At 49.2% G+C, this 23708-nt stretch overlaps 1 protein-coding gene across 3 annotated transcripts in view; it reads right to left on the reverse strand.

Annotated features, from left to right (window-relative positions):
• Positions 1 to 23708, reverse strand: part of SSBP4 (single stranded DNA binding protein 4) — a 519633-nt gene that overhangs the window by 491431 nt on the left and 4494 nt on the right. The window contains exon 1 of one of the 3 annotated variants that reach the window (XM_078670557.1): positions 14259 to 14488. The exons of 1 other annotated variant lie outside the window; for it this stretch is intronic. In XM_078670557.1, coding sequence (XP_078526683.1) covers positions 14259 to 14314 — 56 coding nt within the window. In that variant the 5' untranslated portion in view covers positions 14315 to 14488. Of the gene's footprint in view, positions 1 to 14258; positions 14489 to 23708 lie in introns of those variants that run through there. One more of the 3 variants, XM_078670559.1, reaches the window with a different exon arrangement.

The following is a 23708-nucleotide window of genomic DNA, read 5'->3' on the forward strand; positions in this document are numbered from 1 at the left end:
GAAGCTCCACTCTGAAGCTCCACTCTGAAGCTCCACTCTGCACTCTGAATCTGCACTCTGAAGCTCCACTCTGCACTCTGAAGCTCCACTCTGAATCTGCACTCTGAAGCTCCACTCTGCACTCTGAATCTGCACTCTGAAGCTCCACTCTGCACTCTGAAGCTCCACTCTGAATCTGCACTCTGAAGCTCCACTCTGCACTCTGAAGCTCCACTCTGCACTCTGAAGCTCCACTCTGAATCTGCACTCTGAAGCTCCACTCTGCACTCTGAAGCTCCACTCTGCACTCTGATGCTCCACTCTGAAGCTCCACTCTGAAGCTCCACTCTGAAGCTACACTCTGAAGCTCCACTCTGAAGCTCCACTCTGAAGCTCCACTCTGAAGCTCCACTCTGAATCTGCACTCTGAAGCTCCACCCTGAAGCTCCACTCTGCACTCTGAAGCTCCACTCTGAAGCTCCACTCTGCACTCTGAAGCTCCACTCTGAATCTGCACTCTGAAGCTCCACTCTGAAGCTCCACTCTGAATCTGCACTCTGAAGCTCCACCCTGAAGCTCCACTCTGCACTCTGAAGCTCCACTCTGAAGCTCCACTCTGCACTCTGAAGCTCCACTCTGAAGCTCCACTCTGAAGCTCCACTCTGAAGCTCCACTCTGAAGCTCCACTCTGAAGCTCCACTCTGCACTCTGAAGCTCCACTCTGAATCTGCACTCTGAAGCTCCACTCTGAATCTGCACTCTGAAGCTCCACTCTGCACTCTGAAGCTCCACTCTGAATCTGCACTCTGAAGCTCCACTCTGCACTCTGAAGCTCCACTCTGAATCTGCACTCTGATGCTCCACTCTGAATCTGCACTCTGAAGCTCCACTCTGCACTCTGAATCTGCACTCTGAAGCTCCACTCTGCACTCTGAATCTGCACTCTGATGCTCCACTCTGAATCTGCACTCTGAATCTGCACTCTGAAGCTCCACTCTGAAGCTCCACTCTGAAGCTCCACTCTGAAGCTCCACTCTGAAGCTCCACTCTGAAGCTCCACTCTGAAGCTCCACTCTGAAGCTCCACTCTGAAGCTCCACTCTGAAGCTCCACTCTGCACTCTGAATCTGCACTCTGAAGCTCCACTCTGCACTCTGAAGCTCCACTCTGAATCTGCACTCTGAAGCTCCACTCTGCACTCTGAATCTGCACTCTGAAGCTCCACTCTGCACTCTGAAGCTCCACTCTGAATCTGCACTCTGAAGCTCCACTCTGCACTCTGAAGCTCCACTCTGCACTCTGAAGCTCCACTCTGAATCTGCACTCTGAAGCTCCACTCTGCACTCTGAAGCTCCACTCTGCACTCTGATGCTCCACTCTGAAGCTCCACTCTGAAGCTCCACTCTGAAGCTACACTCTGAAGCTCCACTCTGAAGCTCCACTCTGAAGCTCCACTCTGAAGCTCCACTCTGAAGCTCCACTCTGAAGCTCCACTCTGATGCTCCACTCTGATGCTCCACTCTGATGCTCCACTCTGATGCTCCACTCTGCACTCTGAAGCTCCACTCTGCACTCTGAAGCTCCACTCTGAAGCTCCACTCTGCACTCTGAAGCTCCACTCTGCACTCTGAAGCTCCACTCTGAAGCTCCACTCTGCACTCTGAAGCTCCACTCTGCACTCTGAAGCTCCACTCTGAATCTGCACTCTGAAGCTCCACTCTGCACTCTGAAGCTCCACTCTGCACTCTGAAGCTCCACTCTGCACTCTGAAGCTCCACTCTGAATCTGCACTCTGAAGCTCCACTCTGCACTCTGAAGCTCCACTCTGAAGCTCCACTCTGAAGCTCCACTCTGAAGCTCCACTCTGAAGCTCCACTCTGAAGCTCCACTCTGAAGCTCCACTCTGAAGCTCCACTCTGAAGCTCCACTCTGAAGCTCCACTCTGCACTCTGAAGCTCCACTCTGAAGCTCCACTCTGAAGCTCCACTCTGAAGCTCCACTCTGCACTCTGAAGCTCCACTCTGAAGCTCCACTCTGAAGCTCCACTCTGAAGCTCCACTCTGCACTCTGAAGCTCCACTCTGCACTCTGAAGCTCCACTCTGCACTCTGAAGCTCCACTCTGAAGCTCCACTCTGAAGCTCCACTCTGAAGCTCCACTCTGAAGCTCCACTCTGAAGCTCCACTCTGAAGCTCCACTCTGAAGCTCCACTCTGAAGCTCCACTCTGAAGCTCCACTCTGCACTCTGAAGCTCCACTCTGAAGCTCCACTCTGCACTCTGAAGCTCCACTCTGCACTCTGAAGCTCCACTCTGAAGCTCCACTCTGCACTCTGAAGCTCCACTCTGAATCTGCACTCTGAAGCTCCACTCTGCACTCTGAAGCTCCACTCTGAATCTGCACTCTGAAGCTCCACTCTGCACTCTGAAGCTCCACTCTGAATCTGCACTCTGAAGCTCCACTCTGCACTCTGAAGCTCCACTCTGAATCTGCACTCTGAAGCTCCACTCTGCACTCTGAAGCTCCACTCTGAAGCTGCACTCTGAAGCTCCACTCTGAATCTGCACTCTGAAGCTCCACTCTGCACTCTGAAGCTCCACTCTGAAGCTCCACTCTGAAGCTCCACTCTGAAGCTCCACTCTGAAGCTCCACTCTGAAGCTCCACTCTGAAGCTCCACTCTGAAGCTCCACTCTGCACTCTGAAGCTCCACTCTGCACTCTGAAGCTCCACTCTGAATCTGCACTCTGAAGCTCCACTCTGCACTCTGAATCTGCACTCTGAAGCTCCACTCTGCACTCTGAAGCTGCACTCTGAAGCTGCACTCTGAAGCTCCACTCTGAAGCTGCACTCTGAAGCTCCACTCTGAAGCTCCACTCTGAAGCTGCACTCTGAAGCTCCACTCTGAAGCTCCACTCTGAAGCTCCACTCTGAAGCTCCACTCTGAAGCTCCACTCTGAAGCTCCACTCTGCACTCTGAAGCTCCACTCTGAATCTGCACTCTGAAGCTCCACTCTGCACTCTGAAGCTCCACTCTGCACTCTGAAGCTCCACTCTCCACTCTGAAGCTCCACTCTGAAGCTCCACTCTGAAGCTCCACTCTCCACTCTGAAGCTCCACTCTCCACTCTGAAGCTCCACTCTGAAGCTCCACTCTGAAGCTCCACTCTGAAGCTCCACTCTGAAGCTCCACTCTGAAGCTCCACTCTGCACTCTGAAGCTCCACTCTGAAGCTCCACTCTGAAGCTCCACTCTGAAGCTCCACTCTGCACTCTGAAGCTCCACTCTGAAGCTCCACTCTGCACTCTGAAGCTCCACTCTGAATCTGCACTCTGAAGCTCCACTCTGCACTCTGAAGCTCCACTCTGAATCTGCACTCTGAAGCTCCACTCTGCACTCTGAAGCTCCACTCTGAATCTGCACTCTGAAGCTCCACTCTGCACTCTGAAGCTCCACTCTGAAGCTCCACTCTGAAGCTCCACTCTGAAGCTCCACTCTGAAGCTGCACTCTGAAGCTCCACTCTGAAGCTCCACTCTGAAGCTCCACTCTGAAGCTCCACTCTGAAGCTCCACTCTGAAGCTCCACTCTGAAGCTCCACTCTGCACTCTGAAGCTCCACTCTGAATCTGCACTCTGAAGCTCCACTCTGCACTCTGAAGCTCCACTCTGAATCTGCACTCTGAAGCTCCACTCTGCACTCTGAAGCTCCACTCTGAATCTGCACTCTGAAGCTCCACTCTGCACTCTGAAGCTCCACTCTGAATCTGCACTCTGAAGCTCCACTCTGCACTCTGAAGCTCCACTCTGAATCTGCACTCTGAAGCTCCACTCTGCACTCTGAAGCTCCACTCTGAAGCTCCACTCTGCACTCTGAAGCTCCACTCTGAAGCTCCACTCTGAAGCTCCACTCTGAAGCTCCACTCTGAAGCTCCACTCTGAAGCTCCACTCTGAAGCTCCACTCTGCACTCTGAAGCTCCACTGAAGCTACACACCGCGCAGGGCAGCTCTGGATGCTGATGCGAGAGGCCAGCTGGGAGGCGCGCTGCTCGTCTTCCTGCTCGTGCTGACTCGGAGAGAAAACTTGTTTTCATTGGGAGAGCGGCCTTCAAAGACCCGGTCACTGCGCCTCTCCGAGTGTTTAGCTTGGGATAAAATGGGCGCAGTGTTGTGGTGATGACAGTAGAGCAAGGGAGGTGCCGGCAATGCCGGACCAGACTCGGGGGCGTTCCCGGCGTCGCGTGACGTCGGCAAAAGGCAAAGAATGTCAGGAACGCCCCCGTGTCTGGTCCGGCATTGACGGACAGGCCCCTCGTCCAATGGCAAGGCTCCGTTTACGGAGCCAGCCAATCAATGACGAGGGCCGACCCAAAGCACCCTACAGTTCTCAACAGGATTTCGCCTGCGCGAAAAGCTGCGCAGAGCGCAGCTTTCGCTAGGCAAAACCTAAAAATGAGGCTAGTCTCTCACAAGTGACACTACAGCCCGCAGAATCGCAGGGACCCCCCCCCCCCCCCAGCCCAAGCCGCTTCTCTTAGACTGATAGCTCTGATAGCTCTGTGAGGGGGAGGGGACGAGGGAGACGGCAGGAGTAACACCTGGGAGAACAGACGCAAACACTCGCATCTTTTGGGAGGACCGAGGTATCAGGCAGGGGAGTAATGCAACTTGAGGGTGACCCTTGCAAAGTACATGGAGGGCGACCCCGCTCCAGACCCAGACAGGAGCTTTCAGGCCAGGGGCTCACCGCCCGTGCAGAGTGCCAGAGGGGGCCCCTTGGAGCTGGGGCCCTCCCCCGCGGGAGCTAATGTTACACCACTGGTATCGGATCAAGCAGGCAGGCCATGGTCAGACACACCCTACCCTATGGTGGACTGGGCTAGGCTACCAGAGTGTAGGGCTTCACCCTAGCTTGCCTAGATCATGGCGGCTCCAAAGAAGATTGTTCCAAACAAAGAAGAGAGTAAGGGAGTTCGTTCACCCAAAAGTGAACTAGAGACTTCTCCTATTCCCCTGGGAGGAAATATATCAAAAACAAAAAGAGGAGTATCCACTATGAATTTGAAGAACAGACGTATCTGGAGGACCGGTTCTTGGCAAAAAGGAGGAAATTCATCCTTTTGATAGAAACCCCTCACTCACCACCTAGTGGTGACATGCTTCATCATCGGGGTCCACCTTGGCGTCCTAGCGACACCAAGGTGTGCTGCAACACCTGGACTACAGTGGAGCGGGTTGTGGCTGTAGGTGCAAAAAAATGTTAAAAATGTCCTGGTTGTACTCAGAAAAAGTGGTTTTAATTATAGAGCAACTGAACAATGTTTTAAAAAATATATATAGGCGAGATCCTGGTAGGGAGGGTTACGTCCAAGGGATCTCTATATGTGTTGAGTGGTCAACATGTTTCTACCATAAGGGCTATTGCCCGGTATTCGTCAGGACCAGAAAAAACAGGTGGACAGGGGGTGCGTGCTCCCTAAAAAGCACACCCGGCCTTGATCCCCTGTGTGCCTCCTGGCAAAAAATGCCAGTGGTAGGTGCTGCTCAATAAAATAAGTGAGCTGGCGAATAAAAAAGAGACTCGAGTAAGAGTACTCTGCGCTTCAACGCTAGTCACTAGCCGAGCAGTGGACGCGAGGAGTAGGTCGACCATGATCTTCCCTGCCTGCAACTAATATGTTACTATACAGGCACTGACCCTACGCCCTGCCCGTTGAAGCGCAGAGTACTCTTACTCGAGTCTCTTTTTTATTCGCCAGCTCACTTATTTTATTGAGCAGCACCTACCACTGGCATTTTTTGCCAGGAGGCACACAGGGGATCAAGGCCGGGTGTGCTTTTTAGGGAGCACGCACCCCCTGTCCACCTGTTTTTTCTGGTCCTGACGAATACCGGGCAATAGCCCTTATGGTAGAAACATGTTGACCACTCAACACATATAGAGATCCCTTGGACGTAACCCTCCCTACCAGGATCTCGCCTATATATATTTTTTAAAACATTGTTCAGTTGCTCTATAATTAAAACCACTTTTTCTGAGTACAACCAGGACATTTTTAACATTTTTTTGCACCTACAGCCACAACCCGCTCCACTGTAGTCCAGGTGTTGCAGCACACCTTGGTGTCGCTAGGACGCCAAGGTGGACCCCGATGATGAAGCATGTCACCACTAGGTGGTGAGTGAGGGGTTTCTATCAAAAGGATGAATTTCCTCCTTTTTGCCAAGAACCGGTCCTCCAGATACGTCTGGGCTCCAAAGAAGAACCTGTGTTCTTGGCACGAGGAAGGCTTGGCCTCCCCTTTTGGAGCATTCAAGACTCATAGAAGGGTGCAGGGTGCAGACCCCTGCTCGTTCTCACCCTAGCATTCCAGGATCATGTACCTCAAGGAGGAGCAATGAGTGGATGAGTTTGGATGAAAGGATGGATAGTTCGGTGAGTCACAAGATTGATGGGTGAATGGGTTTGGATGAATGGATGGATGTTTCAGTGGATGGTTCGGTGAGTCCTGGGATGGATGGATGGATGGATGGTTCGGTGAGTCCTGGGATGGATGGATGGTTCATTGAGTCATGAGATGGATGGGTGGATGGGTTTGGATGAATGGATGGATGTTTCAGTGAGTCCTGGGATGGATGGATGGTTCGGTGAGACCTGGGATGGATGGATGGTTCGGTGAGTCCTGGGATGGATGGATGGATGGTTCGGTGAGTCCTGGGATGGATGGATGGTTCATTGAGTCATGAGATGGATGGGTGGATGGGTTTGGATGAATGTTTCAGTGGGTCCTGGGATGGATGGATGGTTCGGTGAGACCTGGGATGGATGGATGGATGGATGGATGGATGGTTCGGTGAGTCCTGGGATGGATGGATGGATGGTTCGGTGAGTCCTGGGATGGATGGATGGATGGTTGGTTCGGTGAGTCCTTGTTATGTTGTTGTACATTGTAGCTGACTGTGGAAAGCGCCGGGACACTCTTTTAGAGTAGCCGAGCGCTATATAAGCGCTTTTTAACATAACATAACATAACATAACATGGATGGATGGTTCATTGAGTCATGAGATGGATGGGTGGATGTTTCAGTGAGTCTTGTGATGGATGGGTGGTTGGTTCAGTGAGTCCTAGGATGAATGGATGGTTCATTGAGTCACTCTCGGGCCCCCCTGGGAGCACGGACTCTGGGGAACGGGGAGAAGGGGCCCACAAGCAGCTCTGGGCATGCGCACTCCTGCCCGCCGGCCCGTGTTTCCTTTCCACTTCACGCGCCGGTGCCCCTGCATCGATCCCACGGCGGCCCCGTTTATGAGGTGTCAGCGCTCTGACCTGGGGGGGCACCGCAGCCCTGCCTCACTGCCTGGGGGGGTGCAAGGGGGGCTGTGTGTGGCGAGGGGAGACATTGTATCTGTACTCTTCAGCCTGACCGCCCCAAAAACATCTTTCTTTGTTGTGACCCTCAACTTCGTACAGTGCTTTAACTGATGGCACCAATGTGGGCGCCCGCACATGACACCCGAGGTGCTGCCCCCAGACTCCTCCTGTCCCACCTCCAAGCCAGGTACAGACCTCATGTCAGAGGGGTGACTCGTGCATGTGCGAGAGTCCCCCCATCTCCTGTACCTGTCACTGATGTCTGACCCCAAGACCTCAGCAGCGCACCTCTCTCGACTGGTTTTACAGATGTCTGATTTCCCTCACGTGTCACGTCTGCGTCTGAGCTCCCCACCCCCCCCATCCCCCCAGCATCATGTTCACCCCCAGATCTGGCTCTGTGCAGTCATGTCCCCTTAACACGTCTGCCTCTGTGCAGTCATGTCCCCTTAACACGTCTGCCTCTGTGCAGTCATGTCCCCGTAACACATCTGGCTCTGTGCAGTCATGTCCCCGTACCACATCTGGCTCTGTGCAGTCATGTCCCCGTACCACGTCTGGCTCTGTGCAGTCATGTCTCCTTACCACGTCTGGCTCTGTGCAGTCATGTTCCCTTACCACACCTGGCTCTGTGCAGTATTGTCCCCTTACCATGTCTGCCTCTGTGCAGTCAAGTCCCCATACCATGTGGCTCTGTGCAGTCATGTCCCCTTACCACGTCTGCCTCTGTGCAGTCATGTCCCCTTACCACGTCTGCCTCTGTGCAGTCATTACCCCATACCACGTCTGGCTCTGTGCAGTCATGTCCCCGTACTAAGTCTGTCTCTGAGCAGTCATGTCCCCGTACCACATCTGGCTCTGTGCAGTCATGTCCCCGTACCACATCTGGCTCTGTGCAGTCATGTCTCCTTACCACGTCTGGCTCTGTGCAGTCATGTTCCCTTACCACATCTGGCTCTGTGCAGTCATGTTCCCTTACCACATCTGGCTCTGTGCAGTCATGTTCCCTTACCACGCCTGGCTCTGTGCAGTATTGTCCCCTTACCACGTCTGGCTCTGTGCAGTCATGTTCCCTAACCACATCTGGCTCTGTGCAGTCATGTTCCCTTACCACGCCTGGCTCTGTGCAGTATTGTCCCCTTACCACGTCTGGCTCTGTGCAGTCATGTTCCCTTACCACATCTGGCTCTGTGCAGTCATGTCCCCTTACCACGTCTGGCTCTGTGCAGTCATGTTCCCTTACCACATCTGGCTCTGTGCAGTATTGTCCCCTTACCACGCCTGGCTCTGTGCAGTATTGTCCCCTTACCACGTCTGGCTCTGTGCAGTCATGTCGCCTTACCACGCCTGGCTCTGTGCAGTCATGTCGCCTTACCACGCCTGACTCTGTGCAGTCATGTCCCCTTACCACGTCTGGCTCTGTGCAGTCATGTCCCTTTACCACGTCTCGCTCTGTACAGCCATGTCCCCGTACCACGTCTGCTCTGTGCAGTCATGTCCCCGTACCACGTCTGGCTCTGTTCAGTCATGTCCCCATACCACGTCTGGCTCTGTGCAGTCATGTCCCCTTACCACGTCTCGCTCTGTACTGTCATGTCCCCGTACCACGTCTGGCTCTGTGCAGTCACGTCCCCGTACCACGTCTGGCTCTGTGCAGTCATGTTCCCTTACCACGTCTGGCTCTGTGCAGTCATGTCCCCTTACCACGCCTGGCTCTGTGCAGTCATGTCCCCTTACCACACCTGGCTCTGTGCAGTCATGTCCCCGTACCATGTCTCGCTGTGTGCAGTCATGTCCCTATATCACATCTGGCTCTGTGCAGTCAAGTCCCCTTACCACATCTGGCTCTGTGCAGTCATGTCCCCGTACCACGTCTGGCTCTGTGCAGTCATGTCCCCGTATCACGTCTGGCTCTGTGCAGTTATGTTCCCTTACCACGTCTGGCTCTGTGCAGTCATGTCCCCTTACCACGCCTGGCTCTGTGCAGTCATGTCCCCTTACCACGCCTGGCTCTGTGCAGTCATGTTCCCGTACCATGTCTCGCTCTGTGCAGTCATGTCCCTATATCACATCTGGCTCTGTGCAGTCAAGTCCCCTTACCACATCTGGCTCTGTGCAGTCATGTCCCTGTACCACGTCTCGCTCTGTACAGTCATGTCCCCGTACCACGTCTGGCTCTTTGCAGTCATGTCTCCGTACCACACCTGGCTCTGTGCAGTCATGTCCCCTTCCCACATCTGGCTCTGTGCAGTCATGCCCCCTTACCACACCTGGCTCTGTGCAGTATTGTCCCCTTACCACGTCTGCCTCTGTGCAGTCATGTCCCCTTACCACACCTGGCTCTGAGCAGTATTGTCCCCTTACCACGTCTGGCTCTGTGCAGTCAAGTCCCCTTACCATGTCTGGCTCTGGGCAGTCATGTCCCCTTACCACGTCTGCCTCTGAGCAGTCATGTCCCCTTACCACACCTGGCTCTGTGCAGTATTGTCCCCTTACCACATCTGGCTCTGTGCAATCATGTCCCCTTACCATGTCTGGCTCTGTGCAGTCATGTCCCCGTACCACATCTGGCTCTGTGCAGTCATGTCCCCGTACCACATCTGGCTCTGTGCAGTCATGTCTCCTTACCACGTCTGGCTCTGTGCAGTCATGTTCCCTTACCACATCTGGCTCTGTGCAGTCATGTTCCCTTACCACATCTGGCTCTGTGCAGTCATGTTCCCTTACCACGCCTGGCTCTGTGCAGTATTGTCCCCTTACCACGTCTGGCTCTGTGCAGTCATGTTCCCTTACCACATCTGGCTCTGTGCAGTCATGTTCCCTTACCACGCCTGGCTCTGTGCAGTATTGTCCCCTTACCACGTCTGGCTCTGTGCAGTCATGTTCCCTTACCACATCTGGCTCTGTGCAGTCATGTCCCCTTACCACGTCTGGCTCTGTGCAGTCATGTTCCCTTACCACATCTGGCTCTGTGCAGTATTGTCCCCTTACCACGCCTGGCTCTGTGCAGTATTGTCCCCTTACCACGTCTGGCTCTGTGCAGTCATGTCGCCTTACCACGCCTGGCTCTGTGCAGTCATGTCGCCTTACCACGCCTGACTCTGTGCAGTCATGTCCCCTTACCACGTCTGGCTCTGTGCAGTCATGTCCCTTTACCACGTCTCGCTCTGTACAGCCATGTCCCCGTACCACGTCTGCTCTGTGCAGTCATGTCCCCGTACCACGTCTGGCTCTGTTCAGTGATGTCCCCGTACCACGTCTGGCTCTGTGCAGTCATGTCCCCTTACCACGTCTCGCTCTGTACAGTCATGTCCCCGTACCACGTCTGGCTCTGTGCAGTCACGTCCCCGTACCACGTCTGGCTCTGTGCAGTCATGTTCCCTTACCACGTCTGGCTCTGTGCAGTCATGTCCCCTTACCACGCCTGGCTCTGTGCAGTCATGTCCCCTTACCACACCTGGCTCTGTGCAGTCATGTCCCCGTACCATGTCTCGCTGTGTGCAGTCATGTCCCTATATCACATCTGGCTCTGTGCAGTCAAGTCCCCTTACCACATCTGGCTCTGTGCAGTCATGTCCCCGTACCACGTCTGGCTCTGTGCAGTCATGTCCCCGTATCACGTCTGGCTCTGTGCAGTTATGTTCCCTTACCACGTCTGGCTCTGTGCAGTCATGTCCCCTTACCACGCCTGGCTCTGTGCAGTCATGTCCCCTTACCACGCCTGGCTCTGTGCAGTCATGTTCCCGTACCATGTCTCGCTCTGTGCAGTCATGTCCCTATATCACATCTGGCTCTGTGCAGTCAAGTACCCTTACCACATCTGGCTCTGTGCAGTCATGTCCCTGTACCACGTCTCGCTCTGTACAGTCATGTCCCCGTACCACGTCTGGCTCTGTGCAGTCATGTCTCCGTACCACACCTGGCTCTGTGCAGTCATGTCCCCTTCCCACATCTGGCTCTGTGCAGTCATGCCCCCTTACCACACCTGGCTCTGTGCAGTATTGTCCCCTTACCACGTCTGCCTCTGTGCAGTCATGTCCCCTTACCACACCTGGCTCTGAGCAGTATTGTCCCCTTACCACGTCTGGCTCTGTGCAGTCAAGTCCCCTTACGATGTCTGGCTCTGGGCAGTCATGTCCCCTTACCACGTCTGCCTCTGAGCAGTCATGTCCCCTTACCACACCTGGCTCTGTGCAGTATTGTCCCCTTACCACATCCGGCTCTGTGCAATCATGTCCCCTTACCATGTCTGGCTCTGTGCAGTCATGTCCCCGTACCACATCTGGCTCTGTGCAGTCATGTCCCCTTACCACATCTGGCTTTGTGCGGTCATGTCCCCTAACCATGTCTGGCTCTGTGCAGTAATGTCCCCGTACCACGTCTGGCTCTGTGCAGTCATGTTCCCTTACCACGTCTGGCTCTGTGCAGTCAAGTCCCCTTACCATGTCTGGCTTTGTGCAGTAATGTCCCCTTACCATGTCTGGCTCTGTGCCGTCATGTCCCCTTACCATGTCTGGCTCTGTGCAGTCATGTCCCCTTACCACGCCTGGCTCTGTGCAGTCATGTCCCCTTACCATATCTGGCTCTGTGCAGTCATGTCCCCTTACCACGCCTGGCTCTGTGCAGTCATGTCCCCTTACCACGCCTGGCTCTGTGCAGTCATGTCCCCTTACCACGCCTGGCTCTGTGCCGTCATGTCCCCTTACCACATCTTTCTCTGTGCAGTCATGTCCCCTTACCACGCCTGGCTCTGTGCAGTCATGTCCCCTTACCATGTCTGGCTCTGTGCAGTCATGTCCCCTTACCATGTCTGGCTCTGTGCAGTCAGGTCCCCTTACCACGTCTGGCTCTGTGCAGTAATGTCCCCTTACCATGGCTGGCTCTGTGTAGTCATGTCTGACGCACTGTATACAATCCATGCTCCACCATGTGTGCACACTGTGCATACAAAGCATATACACTCCAGAGAGACCCCATGTGTACACAGGCTGCACTGCTCGAGGCACGTTGTGCACTTCTACAGCCCTCTTGAGACATCCCCATTGCACAGCATGCACCTCCCGGAACACACCGTATACATGTACCTCATGAGTGGACACAGTGCATACAAAGCATACACTCACTTGAGACCCCGTGTACACGCCATGCACCCTCAGAAACACCATGTGTATACACCATGCACCGCACGAGGCACTGCATGTGCACGACAACAGCCCTCCCGGGACGCACTGTATACAATCCATGCACTCCACTCCATGTGTGCACACCGTGCACACAAAGCATGTAACCTCTCGAGAGACCCCGTGCACACGCCATGCACCCTCGGAAACAGTATGCGCCGCTCTGAGGCACCGCGCGCATGCACTGCAACAGCCGTCTTGAGACACCCCACGTGCACAGCATGCACCTCCCGGGACGCACTGTGTACAATCGGTGCACACTAGTCATACACCCTGTCGAGAGACCCCGTATACACGCCGTGCACCCCTGTGAATGAGACTGAACACAGAACTGCGCCCACTTCTATCCAGAAGCCGGTCTCTCTCCGTTTCTAAACACCAGCCACAAACAGACTCCCCAAACTAGCCTGGACCATCAGCTCTTGGGCACACATGCCTCTAAACATCCCAGTACGCTCCTCCACGTGCCTAGAAGCACACAAAGCCGGGGAACTTCGCTGGCTGTGCAGGTTTCTGTGCAGTCTGAGAAGTATACGTACAGAGACGCCCTTGATTTAAAACACGGTCGTCATGGTGAAGTCCCGCCACGAGGCACTATAATAACATGTATGCTCTAAAGAGCAGTGCGCACAGGAACCAACTGCTGGTATGTAATTGTGCAAAGCACTTGACAAAAACCTCAATGAAATCTGTTTGACAAAAAAGACAAAGCAGCGCGCGGAACTTTCCTTCAGGTTTCATTGTAAGTGCTCCGCCTCAGACCGTGGTCTGGACCCAGCTTTACACCCCCCCCCCCCGCTCTTGAACCCGTGCTGAGAAGGCCCCTCCTCCACAGGGGCAACCCGCGCTCTTTAAACTGCATGTAAAACACTGCACGCTACAAACTGCATCTACAGAGCGCAGCCTCCCGCGGAGGGCTCAAAGTTGCCCAAGAGCACACACTGCAGGTCATGCTCCAAAACTTAACAGCAGGCAGTGTGGGGAAGAGAAGTGCGGGCAGTTTGAGCGCAAGGGGTAGGTGCAGCCAGGTGGCCCAAAGTGGGCAGAGCCGGGCAGCAGGTCCAGCATGCGAGGGGTGGGCAGTGAGGCGGGATAGAGGCACCCAGCGTGGGCAGAGCCTGGCATTAGGGCCCGGTGGGCAATGCTCAGCATTGGGACTCCGGTGGGCAGTAGGTCTAGCTGATGAGGCAGGGTTAGGACTGGCCAGGTTGGCTGGCTAGCATGCGAGACGGGGCGCTAGTCTACCAGGGTGCAAGCGGGGCAAGGGGACATGCATGGGCAGATGGCGTGACTTGGGTAGCGCTTGGCACTAGGTGGGCAGATGGGCACTGTGGCCAGCATGGAGAGCGATGGGCAGCCGGACAGCATGCACAGATGATCTGGGCAGTAGGCGGGCAGAGCTGGGCACAGGACGGCCAGGAGTGTGCCTGCGCACGGGGTGCTGCTTGGACCGGGTCTGTGTGTGTCTGCCCGCGTGCACCCGGTCCCAGGGCAGGGGGGTTCTGCCTCGGTGGCCAGCAGACCTCTCCAGGACGCTTCGCATCGGTAGGGGGCAGCCAGCAGCTCCTCGGACCCCCCTGGCCCACAGCAGCCACCCCGGGGCGCAGGGCAGAGGATGCTGCGGTCCTCCCCGGACCCCGGAGCCTCGCCTCTCCCCCTCTGCCCCAGGAAACAGCGCCACAAGAAGACACAAAGAGCCGGCAAAGTGGGCGCGGGGCCCCGGGGGGCACTTACTTCTCGCGGGCCTGGCTGTCGGAGGGCACGCTGGAGCCCTTCCCCTTGGCATACATGCTGCTCCTCTCAAGACTCGCCCCGCTCAGCACCTGTCAGCGAAAGGAGCCCGGCTGCGCGCTATCTCCATAGCTACCTCCGGATTTCACATCCCGAGCATTGGCCACAAATCAGGCACTTTTTCCAGCGGGGAGCTTGAAACCGCCGGAGCTCGAGTTTTTTTTTCTCGTTTTTTTTTCTCCCCTTTTTTTTTTGTTCAGCTGTTCCAGGAATCGCGCTCTCCTCCCACGCTGATGAGATGGTGTTTTTTTCGCTCTTAAAAGGGCAATGGCAGAGCGGGCAGACGGAGGGAGCCAGGCCCAGCTCCTGAGAATATGTACATTCGCATAGCAAACACACGCGCATATAATCTACACATGCAAAATAACGTATACCGTCATAAAACATTCATACGTGTAATCAATGCTCACGGAAATATAATTAATATACGTGCACATACAATAACAGCAGTTTTAAATAGCGGTAAATACCGCGACCGGTAGTTTCTGAGCGCTGTAAATAGCAGATATAATTGATATCAAATTAATGTTCCTAATTTATCCTCCTCCAAGGGGTGGGCGGCTGAGTTTGCCTTGGCAGTGTTCAGAACCAGTTCTCTAGCATACCAAAACATTTGGTACCAGTGGGAAGAGACCTTATAGTTCACAGTCCCTAATCTGTACACCCCTCTGTAAATTCCCAGGTCCTTGTCAATCCAGTCCAGGATTTTCCTTTTACTTGTATGTTTTGTAGTCCGGTTTATGCCATTATGCATTCAGGGCTAAAAGTCCCAGAATGCAAGGCGAGCGCCTGGTCAGAATGAGCTTCTTCTTTAAGGGCCTTCAAAACTTGAGCGCTCTGCACAAATATGTCCTTAAGAGAATATTGAGCATCTGCAATTGTTGGCATACTTTACCTATGGATAACTATATACACAATGCATACCTTTAGTCTCCTTAATAAACAAATCTAAGTAGCATTTGCATGACAAAACAGTAAATTGATAGCTTTATTTTGCTAACTAAATAATTAATGGCAAACGTTCTCAGTGGATGCTATGTTTATTAAGCTTGGCTAAGAGGGAATTGGGAAACTGATTTCCAAGAAATCTAAATATACTAGGAAGAAAAGCATCCTTCTGTTGCATAACTAGGGCTGTTCTTGGAAATTTACCAGCATAAATTCCATTGCTTAACTTATGTTCATTCATTTTTAGTGTCCATAAATGCGTATCTGAAGATTTCTCTTGTAACAGATTTATAACCTAAACCTTAACTTTTTTTTGTAAGAATGAGTCCCAAACAGTTTGGGCACCAGCAGACTGGTAATAAAAAACGATCTAGCTCTACAAAACTATACATTTGGCATAAGTCCATAACTCATTAGCTCCTGGAAGATCAGTGCTTAATTTGAGCTGGTGGTTTCTGGTGGGGCCCATTGGTACTCATTTTTGGGGACCAGCACTTATTTTTCCTCCGTGGACATTTCCCAAAAGCAAGAGAGGGAAACGCGCGAAGGTGAAAGAAGGAGAAAGGGAAAGGTGAAAAAAAGTCACAAAGAGAGATTGGTGGAAACCGAAAGAGAGAGGTAAAAGGACAGGCAGTGTCTGGCCGCGGATTAAAGAGCCATGGGGTGGATTCTAAACTTGCAGCATTGGTATTCGGCACGCCACTGCCGGCCGCAGGCTTCTGAGCAGAGCTTAGGGCACCACACCCTTTTCTTCTACAAATTAAGCACTGCGGAAGATGCCCAACCAATCAGAATGCTCCCTTTGCTAGCTATATGTAATATTCACATTTTGTATCCACCCAACTCCTAATAAGCTTAATAGGTACAAAAATATAACCATTGACACACTGTCAAGGCTCAACTTTGACACTCCCACAGAAGTTTGCAGACCAATACAAAGCCATTCAATTGCTCTCCTGAAGGCTGGCGCAGAGCCTTGCCAATGTTATCCCGCGGAGCCTTGCCAACGCTGCTGCCGTCTCATTCTTCCATTCATGCCTCATGCTGTCAGGCATGTCACTATAATGGAGGAGAAAGCAGGAGTCCAGTGTTGCACAATGTGTTTTTATTTATGTGGGTGTTTTACAAAGCGCTGGTTGTCACCTTGGCATCATTTTCAAGTGCTCTGCGATACAAAAAAAAACACCAGCAAAACAAAAAGCAACATTGAGACTTTAGCAGGATGAGGTGAACACCACTGTCCTACAGTCTACCGTTACCGGCGCAACGGAGAACATTTACAAGAATAATGTACAAGATGTACTGCTGTACTGGTTGCAACAAGTGGTCAGAATTGTGCACCGACTTTTTGCAAACAGCCCAGGTATAACTCTGCATAGCTGGGGGCGAAGCAGGTTCCCATTGCAGTCCCCTGGGTTTCTCTATAGATCATATGATTAAAGATGAAAAAATTATTTGTCAGACATGTAAACATCATGTCCAATAACATCTCAGTGTGCAGTAGATATTACACTTTTAAGAAATGTCGACTTGCTCTCATGAAAAACACAAAAAATGTCAAAGGGTCTAAACCAAAAGCTATGTGTGGTACATTAGACTAGAAGAAGACTGTGTCAACCCATTAAAGACTAATTCAAAACGTGAATGTAGACATGAATGAGTGTCCTGTGAACCCTAACAGGATACCCATCAGTCACCACTCGGAACCGCCCTTCATCATTTGGGATTCCTGTACTTCATATCTGGGGTCAACTATCGGAGAAGGTAAAAGGTCAGATGGTATAACCTTTAATTCACCTGATAGTGACCGATATGTTTAGAGAGTCAAAAAGTGCCAATAAGTAAATATGTGGTGACTGATTTGCAGTGCTAGTGAAAAAAGTGTTTAGTGAAAATAAAATTGGGTGAGGGAGCAACAATGAAAAAAATTATTCTGTTTTCTTGCTCGCTCCTCCAACATTAAAAAGAGCAGCAAAGGTAGGTTCAACAAATATCTACCTGAAAATGGTCAACATGTTTCAGCATTACAGAGGGACAGGTGAGTCCAATGCTTTCATCAGGACCTGGATAACTAAAGATGCTACTGCAAAGTTATGGTGAAGAATTGAATTAAAAAGTGACTATATCATGAACATACTGCAACATGAAAAAAGATCACCTGGGTTCCTAGGTGTAGAGTTTGCTTGCAGGTGTATTATATGTCACTACATGGGAAGAAAAAGACACAGACACAAAACTAGTAAAATAACCACAAACATAGATATATTAACGTGTAGTCAATCCACATTTAACTGTAACCTTATTGTTTAGTAGAGGAACACACTGGTTCTGCCATTTTATAACATGCAGACACTAGGATGCAGTTCTTACATGAGACATCATTTACTTCGTCTTACCATTTTAGTCGAAGTATTTGACCCCACCTCGCCTGGCAACGGCTCAGGGATCAAGGGAGGCCCCGCTCTAATAAAAAGGAAGCAAGAACAGGTACATGTGATTGCTTCCGTGTCAACTAGGAGTTATGCATACCAGTACTTAAAGAGATATATGTCATTAGATGATTGTTTTTAAAGAAAAGACCCCAGTTTGTGATGGTAAAGTAAGGGTCTGGATTTGAATCATAAGAATCAAGTTACGTGAGGATTCAGCAGACGCTGTCCAGAAACCATCTTTGAACATAGTTCTATAGCGCTTAAATAAATCCGCTTTGTAGCGCCGAAGATGAATAACGGGTCCCTAACGTTACAGTGAAAGCCGAGTTTCACCTGGTCACACCGCAGGGTGTGTTACAAACAAGCAGAAATGCCCAATAAACCATGGTAATATGCCTCACCTCTCCGTCGGTACCTCTTTGCCGTCTTCCAAGCCGGTTGGGGAGGTACCGACCTGGAGAAGGGGCTACGGTAAAAGCGCTCCACTGATTGGCCCGCTGCCGATCATGTGATCGGATCGTGCAATCAGGTATCAGTCAGGCCGCTCCGGTTAGAAGCACTACGCTGATTGGTCCGCTGTCGAGCATGTGATCAGATCATGCAATCAGGTATCAGTCAGGCTGATGGTGGTTGTAAGTCAGTCACTGATTGATGTATGACTAGTCACGTGAGCGCACCATCCCATGCGTACTATTGGGCATGGTGTGATAACGTGAAAGGACTAGTTGCCTTGATACCGAGTTTGTAAACAGTGTTTCGCCTATGGATTGACGAAAAACCGATGACAACAACTCGTGGGTTCAGCAACGTACAGAGTCATCTTTTCTTCATTGCAAATATTAATAAGAATGAAATATTGAGAAATACTGGGTTCTCTTTCTTCTGAGATGTCGAGGGTGTTAACTATTCTGATCATGTCAGAGGCAATCTCATAACAGGGGCATGGCAAATCATTACCAAGGAATCATATTGATAACGAAATCATAGCTCTGAGGGTTTGTGAAAAGCTATGAAGCAGTTTGGAGAGCATGATCACTTCTGCATGTATGGGCTCTAATTAAAGAGTGGACCAAGGTATATCATCATTTAATCCAACTCTGTTGGTTCCCAACTTAAACACCCATTTTTGTTCTTTACGTAGAAGAAAGGTGGAGTAACCTGTAATGTGGGGAGGGATGTAGGGTTGTTCAAGGACAGTCCAAACAAATGCTGTGGGTGGATGCTGTTTTTCTAAAAAGTGATTCGTCAGTTTGGTAGCCTGTCTTTTACAATGAATAGTACTCTTGTGTTCGGAAATACGAATTTTTATTTTCCGAGTGGTCAAACCCACGTATTTCAGACCGCATGGACAGGTAATGAGGTAGATTAGCTTCTCACTATTACAGTTGGTGAATTTAATTTGTTTCCATGGTCTGTTGGTACCAATGTCGATCTCAATTGACTTACTTGTTTGTGGGCATGCCTGGCATGACCCACATGGATGGTGACCTACTACAGGTGGAAGGTCCCAGATCGTGCCAAGAGCCCTTGGCAACTGATTGTGGGGTCTAGTATGAACAAGTCGGTCCCTTAAATTAGGCCCCCTCTTGAAGGAAAAAAGCGGTGCTTCTAAGCATACTTGTCCAGAATTCAGAATACGCCAATGTTTTTTACTATTTTCTGAATTTTGTTGGACAGAGTCCCAAAAGTACTCACGCACGTCAGTCTGTTCGATGCCACTTTAGGGACTGAGGGTTCCAAGAGTGCCAACCTGTTGTTGTTACGGGCACGCTTCATAGATTTTCGTACCAACTTAGGAGGGTATTTCCTACAATGAAGTTGGTGTTGTAGAGTTGTAGTATGAGTCTTAAATCCTGCTTGAGTTGAACAGTTCCTCTAGACACTCAGGAACTGACCATAGGGCAGATTCTCTCTGAGGGACTTGGGGTGGTGGCTGTCGAAACAAAGTAGGGAATTTTTCGCCATCGGCTTTCTGTAGAGCTCTGATTGGAGTTCTGTTGGTGTGGAAAAAATCTTCAAATCCAAAAAAGCAATACTGATTTTACTGGCTTCAACAGTAAAGCGAAGATAGTTGTTCCTACTGTTTAGCCAACTCTGAAATTCCACCAGATCTTCATGGGAACCTCTCCATATCACAAGTATATCGTCGATATACCTTTTCCACAGTTTTATTGATGCGATGTATGGGTTGTCCCTCGTAAGGACATGCTCTTGCTCGAAGTGATGTACGTAGAGATTTGCCAAGCTGGGGGCAAAAATGCTCCCCATACTTGTCCCTGACGTTTGCAAATACACCGTGTCTTCAAATTTGAAGAAGTTCTTCTTCATGGCTAAGGTGGCGCAGTCCATGATGAAACTGACAGGTGTTATGCTTCCTAGATCACGAGCCATGCTCTCATACCTGACTCGTGTGGTATACATGTATACAAGCTATTTACAACCAATACCATCAGCAACAAATCGTCTTCCGAGCCAATATCATTGATCAACTGTAAAAAATCACCCGTATCTCTCAATACGAGGGAAGCATTTGCACAAACGATCTTAAAAAATAGTCAGAGGAGCAGGTGGCAGATAACATAGAGGCCTTTTTAACATGTCGTCCTCTGGGCAAGAAAAATAGATGATATATTTTGTATCTGGAGAGGAATTGAAAAAGAAGCCATTGAATTTGTTGAGATCTTGAATAATAATGAATTGAATCTGAAATTCCCCAGTGAGATACAGGCCCCAAAAATTGAATTCCTGGATGTAAAAGGGAGCGTGGTTGATAAAAAATTGGAAATTCTATTATTCCGCAAAAAGACAGCAGGAAATAGCTTATTGCATGCCAATAGTTGTCACCCGGTGAATCTAATCAAAAGTATACCGTACGGGGCTAGGAGAAATTGTAGCTCTGAGGAAACATTCAATGAAGAAAAGGAAGTGATGAAAACTAGATTCCAAGAAAGAGGTTATTCTGAAAAAGTGATAGAACAAGTAAGTGAAAAAGTAAAAACAGTAAAAAGAGATGAGTTATTAAATATAAAAACTAAAGAGGATAATGAAGTACAACCTATCAGATTTGTAACATCTTTTAGTAACCAGGCTTGGGAGGTAAAAATATGTCTAAAAAAGTTTTGGCATAGTCTAAACACTGATGATACTCTGAGGAAAGTGGTAGGAGAGAATCCTAAGATTACCTTCAGAAAGTTCACTTCTTTGAAAGATATCTTCTGTGCGAGTATGGTACAATCCCCAATAAATTTAAACCAGATTGAGGGATTTTTCACCCGTGGAGAGTGCAAAGCATGTAAACATAGCACTAATTGTAAACAAATAGAGCTATCAAAAATCTTAATCCATTCACTATCAAAAAGCATCTAACTTGTAATTCTGATTTGTGTGTTTAGGCTTTGATATGTCCATGCACATGCGAGCGATCACAAAAGAAGACAAACAATATCCTATAGCTAGGCACTTTAAAGAAAGCAACAATAAAGGCGCAAGGTTGCTAAAGTTTTGTGCCCTGAATAGAATCATGATCTCCGAATGAGGGGGAAACAGAGTATGTGAACAGCGACGCCAAGAATCTAAGATGATTTTAAAATATGAGACCATGCATTCAGAGGGTCTCAATAAAGACGAGGAACTGTCAGTTCCGTTAGGCTAAAAATGTTTTTCTAAAAAATGCTTTTATAGTTCTTTAGATCTTTATGTATCTGTTAAAATGTGGCAATCTCTTCATATCTTTTATTTACAAGTTTGTTAATTTTAATGATATTCCTACACTTTATTTTTATCTTTGTAGGAGACAAAGGTACCATCGCACAAGAAAGACGAATGCAAAAGAGTTGAAATATCATGGTCATTGACTTAGGTTGAAAAGTTAATAATTGTTGATGTGATACAATTCATGTGAGTTTTGCCCACTGGGGCAGAAACGAATTTAGACATCAACATTGGTTGAAAGTATCATTAGCCCACTGGGACAGAATTGGAAAATGTGAAAACAATGTTGTCTAATGTGTAATATAAGATTTATTTATGCGTGATATGATCTAAAATAATTCACCAAATTCAAACATGTAAAATTAATGTAAGAATTGTATAAGGACATATGACCACTCCAAAATGGAAGCCAGTTTGAAGAGTTTTGCGAATGATATTGTAGTCCTACCACTATGTCTAAATCTATGTGCACTATATGGTGATGGTAGAAACAAACGTTTTGTAACTGCTGATCAAGGAGCGGCTGCTCTGAAACGCGTTGAGCATTTTTCCGCTGTTTGTGATTTATTAAATACACGCTGGAAAAGGAATTGAGCCCGGCTTTGTGCTTACTAACAAGAGCGCATAATGATTGATTTATGAGGTGAGCGACCTCGCCGTGAGCCTGCCGCAGAAAGTGGCAGGGAAATACCCAAAATGGATTGCATGGAAATATATATATATATATATATATATATATATATATATATATATATATATATATATATATAATATTACTGTGAGGAGGCATTGAAACAATTACACAAAGCTTCCAATTACATACCAATTGGGCTGAAAGAATATGAGAATAGCATCAAAGAATATCGAGGTTTAATCAATAAATGGAAACAGAGAGGAATGCTGGGTGATGAAGAGTATAACTTTTTAAATTGCAAATTTCCGCGCATTCCAACATTTTATCATCTCCCTAAAATACATAAGAACCACATGAATCCTCCCTGTCGTCCTATTGTTTCTTCGAAAGGGAGTTTGACTGAGAACATGTCCATTTTTATTGATTACTTTTTGTTTGACTTTGTGGTTGAGTCGGTCTCTTATACCCAGGACACAAGACACTTTTTGAAGCAAACCGAGGGAGTGTCTTGGGAGCATGACTTTGTGATGATCACATTGGACATCTCTATTCTTTATATCAGTATCCATCACGTGGATGGCTTGGAAGCCATTAGATATTTCCTGCATGGTCGCTCCCTGAAATATATAGAGCATAATGTGATGTTATTGGAATTTGTCAACTATTGTTTAAATAACAATATATTTCTCTTCCAAGAGCAGTTATTCAAATAAGTTCGAGGCACGGCTATTGGCACCTGCTTCGCCCCCAGTTACGCTAATCTTTTTGTGGGCTGGTGGGAGAAGGGGGTGGCCTGGTCGTATGCTAATGGAGAGTGGACCAACAGATTGGTTAGTTGGAACCAATATTTAGATGATTTGTTTATCATATATAGTGGAACAGAAGAATCAGCCAGGGAATTTGTAAAACTGCTCAACATGAATGATTTAAATCTTAAATTCTCTGGAGAAATCAGTAAAACATCTGTCATTTTTTTGGGTTTGAACGTTTTTGTATCTAATGGTATACTTTGCACCACTTTACACTGAAAGCCCACATCAGGCAATTCTGTGCTGCCTGCCAGCAGTTGTCACCTGTAGAAACTAAAGAACAGTATCCCCTATGGGGAACTATTACGTATTAAAAGAAACTGTACACATAAATGTGATTTCCAGGCGGCACCTGCTTACAGTATGGCCAGGTTTCAGGTGCGAGGATATTCGGGCGAAACTTTATTGAATGCCAAGAAGAAGGTGGATACCAAGTCGAGAGTAGAACTGGTCAGTGAAGCATTCAGATTGAGAAAGAAAACATCCTTGACCTATGACTCACAGCTAAGGGAATGTAGAATGATCACAGATTTCTCCAGTGGTGCCAATGAGATTAGAAACTTATTGAGGAAGAATTGGCAGATCCTTATGGCAGATTACATTTTAGGGGAGAACCTTTCCAAGGCTCCCCTTCTGACATTCAGGAAAGCTGGGTCATTAAAAGACCATTTAGTACAAAGCCACAATGCAAGAGAAAATAGCCAATCATGCTTTCACGCTCTAAAAGGCTTCTTTCGTTGTGGGAGATGTAAGGTCTGCAAATTCATTTGAAAGGTCTTATCGTATATTGTACCCGGGTTCAAGAATCCTAAATTGTTAGAAAAAATTATGAATTGTAATACCAGCCACACGGTATACT

The sequence above is a fragment of the Lissotriton helveticus genome, chromosome 12, assembly GCF_964261635.1.
Source record: "Lissotriton helveticus chromosome 12, aLisHel1.1, whole genome shotgun sequence".
Classification (NCBI taxonomy): domain Eukaryota; kingdom Metazoa; phylum Chordata; class Amphibia; order Caudata; family Salamandridae; genus Lissotriton; species Lissotriton helveticus.